The sequence below is a fragment of the Cryphonectria parasitica genome (assembly GCF_011745365.1).
Source record: "Cryphonectria parasitica EP155 unplaced genomic scaffold M406scaffold_4, whole genome shotgun sequence".
Lineage (NCBI taxonomy): Eukaryota > Fungi > Ascomycota > Sordariomycetes > Diaporthales > Cryphonectriaceae > Cryphonectria > Cryphonectria parasitica.
Window position 1 is genome coordinate 3959318 of NW_024468912.1, and position 13781 is coordinate 3973098.

The 13781-nt window shown below is 54.3% G+C and overlaps 5 protein-coding genes across 5 annotated transcripts; 2 read left to right on the plus strand and 3 right to left on the minus strand.

Annotated features, from left to right (window-relative positions):
• On the plus strand, positions 1–3806 carry M406DRAFT_290714 (beta and beta-prime subunits of DNA dependent RNA-polymerase; the record flags this gene model as incomplete). Its single annotated transcript, XM_040918920.1, has 2 exons — positions 1–130; positions 213–3806. 2 exons carry the CDS (start codon positions 1–3, stop codon positions 3557–3559), a joined length of 3477 nt encoding a protein of 1158 aa, XP_040777245.1. The 3' UTR covers positions 3560–3806.
• Positions 3807–4063: 257 nt separating this feature from the next.
• M406DRAFT_101639 (uncharacterized protein) lies at positions 4064–4827 on the minus strand. Its single transcript, XM_040914961.1, has one exon. The coding sequence runs from the start codon at positions 4668–4670 to the stop codon at positions 4158–4160; it is 513 nt and encodes a 170-aa protein (XP_040777246.1). The 5' UTR covers positions 4671–4827; the 3' UTR covers positions 4064–4157.
• A 2623-nt stretch (positions 4828–7450) lies between these two features.
• On the plus strand, positions 7451–9992 carry M406DRAFT_79019 (uncharacterized protein). The gene is made up of 3 exons (XM_040925979.1): positions 7451–7701; positions 7799–8464; positions 8558–9992. The coding sequence occupies exons 1-3, from the start codon at positions 7620–7622 to the stop codon at positions 9751–9753; spliced, it is 1944 nt and encodes a 647-aa protein (XP_040777247.1). The 5' UTR covers positions 7451–7619; the 3' UTR covers positions 9754–9992.
• Positions 9993–10246: 254 nt separating this feature from the next.
• M406DRAFT_19483 (uncharacterized protein) lies at positions 10247–10573 on the minus strand (the record flags this gene model as incomplete). Its single annotated transcript, XM_040915439.1, has 1 exon — positions 10247–10573. A coding segment is annotated over one exon (327 nt), but the record flags the coding sequence as incomplete, so codon positions are not given.
• Positions 10574–11497: 924 nt separating this feature from the next.
• On the minus strand, positions 11498–13707 carry M406DRAFT_68647 (uncharacterized protein; the record flags this gene model as incomplete). Its single annotated transcript, XM_040925186.1, has 3 exons — positions 11498–11527; positions 11977–12770; positions 12846–13707. The coding sequence occupies 3 exons, from the start codon at positions 13705–13707 to the stop codon at positions 11498–11500; spliced, it is 1686 nt and encodes a 561-aa protein (XP_040777249.1).
• Between the last annotated feature and the right edge of the window lie 74 nt (positions 13708–13781).

The window sequence follows — 13781 nt, forward strand, 5'->3', positions numbered from 1 at the left end:
ATGCCCATGATTCAGGATGATGGCTTCGAGGCCCTTTTGGAGCCTTTCTACAATGGCAAGAAGCTAACAGATCCTATCTCTACCAAGGAGGACAAGTACCAGCTCCTACCCGCATTCCTCAAAGTCAAGGGTAAGTAGCCAGCCTCGTCATCTCGTTTGTTGCGGCGCCCGGTCGGTTTGCGAGACCGTATGACTGATGAAATTGTTTCCAGGTCTCATCAAGCAGCACATCGACTCCTACAATTACTTCGTCGAGCAAGATATCAAGGAAATCGTCAAGGCAAACCGCATCATTCGTAGCGATGTCGACAGCGGCTTCTACCTCGAATTTCTCGACATCCGAGTCGAAAAGCCCACCAGGGCAGACCAGGCCTCGTCCTACAAGGCCAAGAGCCATGTTACGCCTATGGAGTGCCGGCTGCGAGACATGACCTATGCGGCTCCGATTGTTATGGACATCGCATACATTCGGGATAGGAAGAAGATCATTCGCCGAAACGTACTCCTCGGTCGCATGCCCATCATGCTCAAGAGCTCGAAATGTGTGTTGGCCGGTGCACCGAACTCCCAGATGGAGCTCATGAACGAGTGTCCTCTGGACCCTGGCGGCTACTTCATCATAGGAGGAACGGAGAAGGTCATCTTGATTCAAGAACAGCTGAGCAAGAACCGAGTGATCGTAGAGGCAGACGAAAAGAAGGAGACCATACAAGCTTCCGTCACAAGCTCCACACACGAGAGGAAGTCGAAGACATATGTGATCCTTAAGAAGGACCGCATCCTCCTCCGGCATAACATCATCGTCGAAGACATTCCCATCGCCATTGTCCTGAAGGCCTTGGGCGGTCTCTCAGACTACGAGATCATGCAGCTGGTAGCCGGTCCAGACGGCCGCTATCAGGATGACTTCTCCCTCAATTTCGACGAGGCGACCAAGGTCGGTGTATTCACACAACAACAAGCCCTCGAGTATATCGGCACCCGAGTCAAGATGGGATCCAAGGCGAAGCCACAATTCGGCGCTGCCCCTCGCCGCAACAACATCGAGGAGGGTCTTGACGCACTTGCCAACATTGTGCTTGCCCACGTGCCCATAGAAGGGCTCGATTTCTACCCAAAGGCCGTCTACGTGGCCATGATGGTGCGAAGAGTGCTCATGGCCTCGCACGATCCCAAGTTGGTCGATGATCGCGACTTTGTTGGTAACAAGCGCCTCGAGTTGGCGGGGCAGATGCTATCACTTCTCTTTGAGGATCTCTTCAAGCAATTTCAGGGGAATCTAAAGAACCTGATAGATAAAGTGTTTAAGAAGCCCACTAAGGCCGTGGCGTTCGATCCTCTTACCCACATTAGCTCGTCAGGAAACTACATCACGCAAGGCATGAACCGAGCGATCCAGTCCGGTAACTGGACTGTGAAGCGGTTCAACATGAGCCGAGCTGGCGTTACGCACGTGCTGAGCCGCCTCAGTTATATCGCAGCTCTCGGAATGATGACGAGAATCACCAGTCAGTTCGAGAAGACACGGAAGGTATCTGGACCCCGAGCCTTGCAGCCGTCGCAATGGGGCATGTTGTGCACCTCAGATACTCCCGAAGGCGAGGCCTGTGGTTTGGTCAAGAACTTGGCCTTGATGACTCACATCACCGTGGAATCTGGAGAGGAGCCCGTCAAGAAATTCATCCTCACCATGGACTCCGAAGTGGAACCGATCCGCAACTTTTCTGGATCCGAGATACATCAACCAGGGACATATATCATCGCTGTCAATGGAACTCCATACGCCCTCACTAGCCATCCCAAGCGATTTGCCGCCAGGTTCAGGACCATGCGGCGCCGCGGCTTTATAGACCCCTTTGTCAGCCTAAACGTAAACTTCCACTTCAAGACGATCTTCATCGCTACCGACGAAGGGAGAGTCTGTCGTCCATACATCATCGTCCAGAACGGTGCCTCCACGTTGCAGCCCCACCACCTCAGGCTCTTACAGAAGGGCGAGGTTGGCTTCGACGATTTTCTTCGCAACGGTATCGTCGAGTATCTTGACGTCAACGAAGAGAACGATACTCTCATTGCTCTGTACGAATCGGACATTACGCAGAGCACAACTCACATTGAGATCGAACCTTTCACTATCCTTGGAGCTGTTGCTGGCCTCATCCCGTTTCCTCATCACAATCAATCTCCTCGAAACACGTATCAGTGTGCTATGGGTAAACAAGCCATTGGTGCTATTGCCTATAACCAGTTCAACCGGATCGACACTCTTCTCTACACATTGGTGTACCCACAACGGCCGATGGTCATAAGCAAGACGATCGAATTGACAAGCTACGACAAGCTACCGGCCGGTCACAATGCAACTGTTGTCGTCATGTCCTACTCGGGCTACGATATCGAAGATGCGCTGGTTCTGAACAAGGCATCCTGCGATCGAGGATTCGGGCGATGCCAGGTTTTCCGCAAATATACTGCAGAGATGCAGAGGTTTACCAACGGCCGTTCAGAACGAGTGGGTCAGCCAGAAAGCGACCCAGTGACTAAACAGAAGATTGCGAAGCATGAGGTTTTGGATCCTGATGGTCTCGCGAGGGTCGGCTGGCAAGTGCATAGTGGCGAGACGATGATCAAAAAGGAGACGCCGCTCGACACTGGACAAAACACCATCCCAGGTGACAGAGGAACCAATGACTTCCGCGACACCTCCATCTCTTACCGCATTCCAGACCCGGCGTACATCGACAAGGTGCTTGTCACGCAGACGGAAAAGGAGACGGTCCTCGTCAAGGTCCAAACGCGACAGACTCGGCGTCCCGAGCTCGGTGACAAGTTCTCGTCTCGACACGGACAAAAGGGTGTCGTTGGCATTATAGTTGATCAGGAGGATCTACCCTTCAGTGATAAAGGTCTGGTTCCCGATATTATTATGAACCCTCACGGTTTCCCCTCCCGAATGACAGTCGGCAAACTGCTTGAGTGTCTGACCGGCAAGGCCTCCGTCGTTCACGGACGCAAGCAGTATGGCTACGGTGACGCCTTCCGCTCCCACCCCGTCGAGGAAGTCAGTAAAGTCCTCGTCGATTACGGCTTTTCGTGGGAAGGCAAAGACTACTTCACCTCCGGCATCACGGGTGAGCCCCTCGAGGCGTACATCTTCAACGGGCCTATCTTCTACCAGCGTCTCAAGCACATGGTGCAGGACAAGATGCACTCTCGAGCCCGCGGCCCGCGCGCCATCCTCACGAGACAGCCCACCGAGGGCCGTTCGCGCGATGGTGGTCTGCGTCTGGGAGAAATGGAACGTGATTGTCTGATTGCCTATGGCGCATCGCAGCTCCTCCTCGAACGGCTGATGCACAGCTCCGACGGCACGAGTATCGACATCTGCCAACGGTGCGGTCTGTTTGGGTACAAGGGGTACTGCCAGACCTGCAAGAGCACCAGAGAGGTTACGCAAATGACCATGCCATATGCTGCGAAGCTATTAGTGCAGGAGCTGATTTCGATGAACGTTGGTGTGCGGTTACAAATGGAGGACGAGTTCCCTCACCCCAGGTGATGGAGAGGTGTTCTATTAGTTTGGGACCTTGAGACGAACACCATTCCCACGGCTTCCTCTAGCAGAAGATGAGAGACAAAAGAGAAAAAGAAAAAAAGAAACAATGTCCTCTTGCACAGCGACACGGCGTCTGGAAGCTTACATGGGCCAAAAAAACAAAATCAAAAGAATCATTAGCCAGGTAGACAGGACTATTAGGCTTGGCAGCAGCAATTTCGATAGAGAGAATTGATACTTCTACCTACTGACTGAGGCGTTACAATTCAAAAAGGCAATCCTTGGCCGTAGAATGCTCAACTCACTTTTGACGTGTGTGCTGAGTTGCCAAATGTATCAGTCATTCATGTACACTTCCACTAACACTACTGGCAACTCTTGAGAGAACAGGAGGGGAGGCTTGAACCACAGTCGCAAGGTAAGCAAAGGGCAGGTTAAGCTGAGCTTTCATGCAGGAGGGTCGTTATTCTCCAGCAGAGACGATGGAGGTAAACAAAGGACGGTATGCACACTTGCTATCCAATTTCATTGCTCATAGCATCATTATATCTGCTACACCTCAAACCCTTTCCTCCGTGGATGGCTACATGCCACCTCCCTTCTACTTCTTCGACCCCCTCATAATCCCCTTCAACCCTCCCATGTTGATCTCAAATTCCGTCGCCCCCTCCAGACCGGGTCCCGACTCCTCGACATGAGGCGCGAACACAATCTTGGACCATCGCCGCCACGTCTTGATCATCGCACCGCCGCCTTCCTCCTCAGCATATCGTGACCGTCCATAGCGCGGCGCCTTGTACAGTGCGATTCGGCATGCCGTCTGTGTCGTCCAGATCAGGCCCAGGCTGGGCGTCTTGAGGGACCCTTGCGTGGGATCGTCGCCCCAGCCGGTGAACCAGCGCTGCTGGTGATCGAGCGTCAAGGCGGCCGGTACAGATGGGCCTACAGCCTCGTCGGGCGGTGGTGGTGGTCGGCGTGTGGGAGGTGGTTCTTCTTCCTCCTCGGCATCGTCCTTCTTCTTCTGCGTTTCCTCCCTTTCCACGTCGTGTGCGAGAGACGAGCTTGATCGCGGCAGGGCGTCGGCCATGGATGAGGTGGGCTCGACGGGTGGCATGGGCGGCAGTGGGTTCTTACTCCGCGCCGCGAGGGGCGAGTCCTCGATCCCTGGCCCGCCTCGAGTCCTCTGGACCCCCGGCGTGGTGATGTTCCGATCAGTTGTTGGCGGTAGCGGCGGTTGCCTCCTTCTAGCCAACAACGGACTTCTCACCGAGCCGAACCGATCCGCCACCTGGTTGGAAACGACCACGGCCAGGTTATGTTTCCTGGCCAGGTCGCGGAGCAGCATGCCCAGCCTGACGAGGTCGGCGCCTCGAGCGCCCATGTTTGAGCCCTGCGCCCTGCTGCCACTTCTGCCGAAGGTGGCGTTGGCGTTGCGGTCGAACTCGGCGCGGTAGTTGGCGGCAACACTATCGAGCACGATGAGCCCGATATCGCGGCGCTCGACCTCGACGGGCACCTGGTAGGTGAGGATGTGCTCCTGAGACTCAAGATCCGGGGTGGTGGTGCTGACAATAGCATCGAGGGAGGGCGGTTGCTGACCTGGGGGTAGGGAGGCCAGGACGGGGTTGTGAGCAAGCATCTGGGTGAGGCGACGCGTAGATAGGGGTGCCTCGGTGGAGATGTAGAGGGCGCGCCGGCCTGTGCCGTGTGGTGGGGGTAGCTGGACGGCCAGGAGGAGGGAGAGCAGCACCTGGGTCTTGCCGGCGCCGGCCTCGCCTGTGATCTCGGTGATGTAGCCTGTGGGTATACCGCCGCGGAGGGAGGCATCGAGGGCCGGGTCGAGGGTGCTGATGGTGGACCGCTGGGACCTGCGCGTGGCGTGGGTCTGCCGGAGGGGAGAGGTTTGCTGGGTCTCAGCTGAAGCAGCAGCAGCAGCATTAGCTCCAGAAGCAGCAGCAGCAGCCTTCCCTTTGATTCCAGCGGTGGGTGCAAGGCCATGGTCGTCGTCGTCGCGGTCTGTGACGCCCAAGTCTGCGTGCAGTGCGTCCAGCACGGCGTTGCATAGCCGCTTCAGGTCCAGCAGTGGCAGATGAGTCCGCCTGCAGATTTCTGCTACTTCCAGGGTGAGCAGATCTGTAGTTGTCTGTCCAGTCCAAAAGCTCGGGTCAGCATGATTTGTGTCCTTTTATACTTCGTTGGGGAGCCTGAATGGCATTTGATGATCCTACCACCTGTTTCTTCTCCAGCGTCTGTATGAGACTTGCATATTGGCTGACGGGGAATTGCGGCAAGACGCGTAGTAGATCACTCATGGGTAGATGTGCGTGTGTATACGGTGCAGGATTGTGACTTTTGGCGTGTCAGAAAAGTGCTGTCTCAGTCCTTGATGACAGAGTTGTTGCTTAAGTTGATGTATTTGATGCTAAATTCACCACAATGTTGTGCTGCGGGCCTGATGCGGTTGGAGAACAAGCGTTAACCAAACCCAACCCCCCCCCCCCTTTGACAATCTCCCTGGAGCCTCCTTCTCTAACGACGGCCTCGTCCTGCCTGTCCAACCTGCAAGAGGTAGCGATTGACTTCGTCAAGGTTAGGGACAGCCACTCCTGGTTGGAGACATGATCGTGACAGCTCAGTACACTACTTCGGACTCGAGATTTACTTATCATCATTCTAGTGCGCAGCGTTGTGTGTGCCAGCCAGTTTCGAGGTCTCATCTTGGCTGGGCAGAACTTTGGAAGCCTTGGCAAGGTCTCTCAGCCTTGAAGAAAACCTTGGATAACTGTCATGGAAAACTTTATCAAGAGTATTTGCATTTGAGATCTTTCCATTTATTTCTTATTTTTTGAGAGAAAGATATCACAAACGACTATAAAGCTTTGCTCTCTCTCTGGCACTGAAGGTAAAAATCGGGGACTGGGTAAGAGGGCCCGCCTGCCAGAAAGACTCTTGCCAGAATGACGTCCAAATGGTGTCACACTTGAAGAACAAAATAAAAAATATGCTCCGCATACATGGGCATAAGGGCTGATCTCTCTAGATGAGGAACTCGCCCCAGAATTAACCGACTCTCCTGGAATGATGTAGAAGAACTATCCCAGGCAGAAAGGAGGAGAAGCAGGCGCCAATGCTTCCCCATTGCCTCTCCCACAGCAGAGGCAACGCCATTAAAGGAGCTTTCCTTGTAGCTTAGTACGTACGTTGAGAAGTGATGGTTTGCCAGGCCAGCGGCGAAATGTTCGTTCAACCAAGAAGGTACTCCTAGCCTTTGTGGGCAAGGAATGACGCCTCAGCCTCACGGAAGGAAAAATGCATGGTAGGCAAACAGCGGCCAATCTCCCCAAAAGGTTGCTGATATGATAACGATTGCCTGCTTAGGTAATCGGCAAGCTTTTCAAGGTACTTTCTACTATGTAGTACATTACATCATGGTCTCGAGGTGGAAGAAAAACTACCCCGCGGGCCCGCCCTGGTAGTAACGTCCCAAAACCGGATGCGTTGTGTAGGATCGTAGCTTTTAAGCTCGAACGCAAAGGAAGCCTGTGACTGCTGTAGAAATGAGAAGCAAAATTGGAAAAGAGGCTGCACTGACTAGATTGTCGCTTCAAGCCTCAAGTCACACTGAGGATAAGCAAGGCAGCTTTCGTGTGAAGGTGCCACGGGGTGCTCGTGGTAGGTCAGAGGAGAGGGGCAGGGGGGGCTGGAAGCGACAGGGATCATTCTACCAGCTGCTGGGCACTGCTAGCAGTTTCGCTGGATCGAATTCGAGAAGCTTCTCCCACCTGCTAGTGCCCCACTTCCAAACTGCTGCAGCTTTGAGCGCTGTTTATATTTCTGCCTCAACTCTCTCCCACTCTCTTCTGACTGGAATTTTTCCTTCCTGCATCAACACAAACAACATCTCTGTCCCTTTCCTACTTTCTTCCATTTCACATCGAGACCCTTTGCACCTTTTGCATTCTCGACCACAACTGCTTTTCTTGTGATACCCCCACCTCCCTCACATAACCGCCTCTACAACTGTCCCAACAACACCTTTTCTGCCACATACACAACCGTCACAATGGCGCCAGCTGTTGGTATTGATCTGGGTACCACGTACTCTTGCGTCGGTGTCTTCCGCGATGATCGCATTGAGATCATTGGTAAGTAATTATCACCCAGACGAGGAGCCGCCTTTAATGGCCATAACCCCTCAGCCTTGTGTGTTGCATCGACAATATGCTAACTTTGTACCTACAGCCAATGACCAGGGCAACCGTACCACACCCTCATTCGTTGCTTTCACGGATACAGAGCGTCTTATTGGCGATGCCGCGAAGAATCAGGTCGCCATGAACCCGCACAACACCGTCTTCGATGCGAAGCGGTTGATTGGCCGCAAGTTCCAGGACTCTGAGGTTCAGGCCGACATGAAGCACTTCCCCTTCAAGGTCATCGAGAAGGGCAGCAAGCCCGTCATCGAGGTTGAGTTCAAGGGCGAGTCCAAGCACTTCACCCCTGAGGAGATCTCCTCCATGGTCCTCACCAAGATGCGCGAGACTGCTGAGGCCTACCTTGGCGGCACCGTCAACAACGCTGTCGTCACTGTTCCTGCCTACTTCAACGACTCCCAGCGTCAGGCCACCAAGGATGCTGGTCTCATTGCCGGTCTGAACGTTCTCCGTATCATCAACGAGCCCACCGCTGCTGCCATCGCCTACGGTCTTGATAAGAAGGTTGAGGGCGAGCGCAACGTGCTCATCTTCGATCTGGGTGGTGGTACCTTCGATGTCTCCCTGCTCACCATTGAGGAGGGTATCTTCGAGGTCAAGTCTACTGCTGGTGACACTCACCTGGGTGGTGAGGACTTCGACAACCGTCTGGTTAACCACTTCGTTAGCGAGTTCAAACGCAAATTTAAGAAGGGTAAGTCTATTTCCTTTATTACATTGCCAGAAAAATTTTTGGTAAACTTTTGTAAAGTTTTTTGAAAACTTTTTTGCTAACAAAAGTTTTTAGATTTGTCTTCCAACCCTCGTGCTCTGCGCCGTCTCCGCACTGCTTGCGAGCGTGCCAAGCGTACCCTCTCTTCCTCCGCACAGACTTCCATCGAGATCGACTCTCTCTTCGAGGGTATTGATTTCTACACGTCCATTACCCGTGCTCGTTTCGAGGAGCTGTGCCAGGACCTCTTCCGCTCTACCCTGCAGCCTGTTGACCGTGTCCTGACGGACGCCAAGATCGACAAGTCTCAGGTGCACGAGATTGTCCTGGTCGGCGGTTCTACCCGTATTCCCCGCATCCAGAAGCTGATCACCGACTACTTCAACGGCAAGGAGCCCAACAAGTCCATCAACCCCGATGAGGCTGTTGCCTACGGTGCTGCCGTTCAGGCCGCCATTCTGTCTGGCGATACCAGCTCCAAGTCCACCAACGAGATTCTGCTCCTGGATGTTGCGCCGCTCTCCATCGGTATCGAGACCGCTGGTGGCATGATGACCAAGCTCATCCCCCGCAACACCACCATCCCTACCAAGAAGTCCGAGGTCTTCTCGACCTTCTCCGACAACCAGCCCGGTGTGCTCATCCAGGTCTACGAGGGTGAGCGTCAGCGCACCAAGGACAACAACCTGCTCGGCAAGTTCGAGCTCACCGGCATCCCTCCTGCGCCTCGCGGTGTTCCTCAGATCGAGGTTACCTTCGATGTGGACGCCAACGGTATCATCAACGTCTCCGCCCTGGAGAAGGGTACCGGCAAGACCAACAAGATTGTCATCACCAACGACAAGGGTCGTCTGTCGAAGGAGGAGATTGAGCGTATGCTGTCAGAGGCCGAGAAGTACAAGGAGGAGGATGAGGCCGAGGCTTCCCGTGTCTCTGCCAAGAACGGCCTCGAGTCCTACGCCTACTCTCTGCGCAACACCCTGTCCGACTCCAAGGTCGACGAGAAGCTTGACGCTGCCGACAAGGAGAAGCTGAACGCTGAGATCAGCACGGTCGTTACCTGGCTCGACGAGAACCAGACCGCCACTCGTGAGGAGTATGAGGACAAGCAGAAGGAGCTCGAGGGCATTGCCAACCCCATCATGATGAAGTTCTACGGTGCTTCCGGTGCTGGTGGCATGCCTGGCGGTATGCCAGGTGGCATGCCCGGTGGCGCTCCCGGCGCTGCCCCTGGTGGCGACGACGGTCCTACCGTCGAGGAGGTCGACTAAGCGATTTCACCTCGCAAAGATTGCATGTCGACGAGGATTTGGAGGAGTTCAAGGCCTTTCGATTTTTACGACATGCTAAGGGGTTAACTTAGACGATGGAGTCTCTTTCCTTTGTTTTTGCCATGACTTAATGATACAGGGAAAAATTCGGCTCGGAAGGGTATACAAGTGCATTGGTCGTACTTAATTCATTCGACAGAAAGGAATTCAATAAAAAAAATAAAAAATCAATAATCTCTCGCCAGGTTCCATGGCTACTTGTGACATGTCTTCTATTATGTAAACATCAAATTGAAGTTGGTTATTGGGAGAACAGAGAGGAGTACAGGTGTAAACGTTCTCTGGAACTCGCCCTAGTATCCCTGGTATATGTTAATTGTTTTAGTCGTCTCTTCAAGATCAATTGTTATGATCCCCTGTCAAGCCCTTTACGTATCCTCTCCATCCTCTCCATCTCCCACCTCTGCAACTCGGCATCCTCTACCTGGGCTGCCTCCACAGGAGCCGAGAAAGCCTCACCGGGCGCGACCCTCTCGGTCCTCTCCCGCCAGACGTCCTCGCTGCTGGGCTTCCCCGGACCGTACCGGGCGAGGAGCTTGGCGCGGTAGTGCTCGCGAATCAGATCCTCCTTGACGGGGCCGGCGGCTTGGCCTTTTACGCGCATGCAGAACCAGAGGTCGTCCCAGAGATCGGTGCAGGCGCGGACGGTGCCGTAGCGGTAGATGTTGTTCCACTGGCCGCCGAGGGACTGGCAGTAGAAGGCTTGGTTGAAGGCGGACTCGCAGTCCATGGTGGTGGGGAGGAGGGACTCGGCTAGGGGGGAGAGGCGGGTTTGGGTCGTCGTGGAGGAGGAGGTGGAGGTTTCTTCTGTTGTTGTCGTTGTGGAGGAGGAGGGTGCGGTGGAGCTGTCCTTGCTTGCCCACCGCGACGACCACGAGGAGAATGGCATTCTGGCCGGCGGCCCTTGATTAGGCGTGGACCCGCCGCCTTCTTCTGGACCTCTCCGCGAGCTCTCGGCACCGCCCATCAGCTCCTCGAGGAACTTGTGCACCTCTGGGTCTGCCTCTGGCGCGGCCTTGTTCTGGGGTGGTTGTTGTGACTGTTGCGCTGCTGCTGTTGCTGTCTGGCGGTCGTCTCGTGGCGGTGTCGCATCTTGCGATGGTGGGGGTGAGGCCGGAGGAGCAGGAGCTCCCCAGAACCAGCCCATCTTTTGTATGTGTATATGTCTTTCCTCGTAGGGGTTTTCCTGCTTCCTCGTTCCTCGGTCAAAGTCTGCTTGCTGAAAAATCTATATGAACTTCCTGGGAGGTGTTTGCTGCTGGGAAATCTTCAAAGAGTTGCGCAACAGAGAGGCAGGCACCGCATTGCATTGCGCTGCCGTGGCTCCTCAACTTTTCGCAGAATCTCTTTGCCTGCCAAGACCCTTGGGGGGATAGCCCTAACCCTAGTGGGCATATGGGGGAGAGGACTTAGTGATGAGTAACTCACCACCGACCTCCCCCTCCCCCCACCAACCTTCTTTCTTTATAGACCAGAATGTCAAGTAGACTGACTTCCGTTGTAATTACTCACAGATTTCAGATACCAGAAATCAGGTAGGAATTCACGTGGGTTTAATTGTCAGGCATAGTAGCTGCTATCACGAAAACATGATGCAAAAATAATAATTCGAAGTCAGGACAGAATCCGCAATACATATACACATATTCGTTTCATTTCATTCCATCTCTATATCCCACCACAATCATTCCGGCCTGGCTACCCAGAAACGAGACTATATTGAGGTACATGTCATCACTAGCCCATTAACAGCACTAAATTGCCCCCGAATCACCTCCGATTGCTGTTTCAACCCTTGAGGCGACAGCAGGCTCCGGTCCTCCTCGAGTTCATCGCCCAACTCGTCCAGGCCCGACATCCTCGTGAACAAGGGTAGCATGCTGGACGTCTTCCAGGAGTCGATGTGCTGCCGCCGCGTGTAGAGCAGGGTGGAGAGGAAGAAAATGATGGCCAGTAGGACCGCCGTCGCGGGGAGTGAGATCCATCTCCAGTCAACTCGGATGTATGTCTTGATTGAATAGGGACGGGGAAAGTCAGCGCTCAGTCACATTGATGTTTCTTAACCGGGTACAATTGGGATGTGGGGGGGCGAGAGGGACATAGTACAGCAGCCGTGAATGGAGCAAGATTGTTTGCCAGTGTAGTATCGCTTGTTTTACTCACCTCTTGTGCAAGGGCTGTACCATATACAGAGGTGGCATTGGGGTTCTGGGCGACGATGTAGGACATGGCCGTGGTGATGTTTTGGATGCGCTCAGTCAGGTTGGATGAAGACAGCAACGCCTTGCCAGCATCCGCATCGGAGGTGGTGGCCAAGCTGCCGTTCAGTTGCTGGATGATGAAGGCGTGGTCGTTGGGGTTGATGTAGAAGCTGGCATTACCCGACGAGTTGTCGGGAGCGGCGATGGCGAACTTGGAGTTGACGTAGTATTCATCGTCAATGTCATCATTGTCATATTTGGTCTCGCCAGGGATGGGTACGGCGACGAGAGCATACTCCGTTGTCAACCCAGGCTCGAAGACACCGTTGACCACGGAGAGGTTCTGGTAGTGGAGCGCAGTCCAGCCGATAGTGCACTCGATGCCCTCAGTCTCGGCCCACTCGAGCGGTATGGGGTCATCCGAGTCTCCCGCTCCGCTGACGGGTACGTTGACCGCATACAGCTTGACCAGCGTCGGCTCTACCCAATTAGCACTGTAATTCCACCCGGTGTGCGTCACGGACCGGAAGCTCGTGGCGATGGCACCCTCGCTGGAGGTGACGCCGACAGTCATGTCAAAGGAGACGTTGCCAGGAAGGGTGTATGTATAGCCCACTAGCCCATTGTAAGAAGGCTTCGTCGCCGTCATGTTGGTGGTGACGTTCAAACACTGGGCCGAGATACCCAGGGTGGTGAAAGGCGCCCAGGTACAATTACCAGTAGGACAAGCCACATTGATGGATGTGTCGAGGTCGTCTGCTACGGGTGTCAGAAGTCTGAAGTATGGACTTACAGAGTGCGAAGAAAGAGAGGAAGAAAAAGGTCACAGACATAAACCACTCATGATGGCGCCCGTCATCGAGGATTGAACTTGCTCAGCCATGACCGTATTAACGCTGTTGAGATTGCCATCCCCATCAACCGCTGTCTGGCGGTAGAGCCCAATGCCGCTGTCATACGCATTCGATGACCCAAAGGTCACCCTGTCGGCATACTCGGAGGCCGGGACCCACCGCAGGGAGTAAGAGATGATTTGCTGTGTAAAAGCACCCACGGCCAGCGAGAGCAAGGCGATCACAGACCCGACCACAGCCAGCTTGGCACGTATGTTGATGGTCCAGATGAACCGCAGGGCCCCGATCGGCTCGGTTGCTTCCTGGAAATAGTCGTAGTCTCGAAGACGGCGGCTAGACCTACTGAAGTAGATCCATTTGAGCTGGCCGACGCAGGCGACAGTGGTCAACATGAAGCCCGCCTCGGTAAGGGTTGAGAATACAGAAACGAGGGTGTTTGGGGCGATGGTGAAGTGCCAGTCGGACAGGGCCCTGTCTCTCTCGTAGAGAAGGACGATGATGATGGCGGCGAAGCAGGCCATGCTCAGCACCATGGAGAGAAACTCCCATTTCCATTCCCAGAGCGCCAGGCGCGACGACCGCACCCCATTCCTTGGCCACGTCCTCTCGGGTTTTGTCGTGGCTGGTTCGTGTTCGCCATAAGGATGAATAGACTGCTCTTGTTCATTGGCATAAGGATAGCCTTCTCCAGGCTGCTGGCCGTCAGTATTGAGAGCCGTGTGGGCATCAGAGGCCATTTCCGAAGAGACCAGAGGTGCATGCTCGTGATAGGTCGGCGGTTGGGACTGGGCATCCGAAGACCTTTGGCCTGGAGCCTCGTGAGAGCGTAACAGATCCATGAAGGCCACACTGACAGCAGCTAGCTTTTTACCCTGGCTAAGACGATAAAATAGCCATGTAGGGAACGATAGAG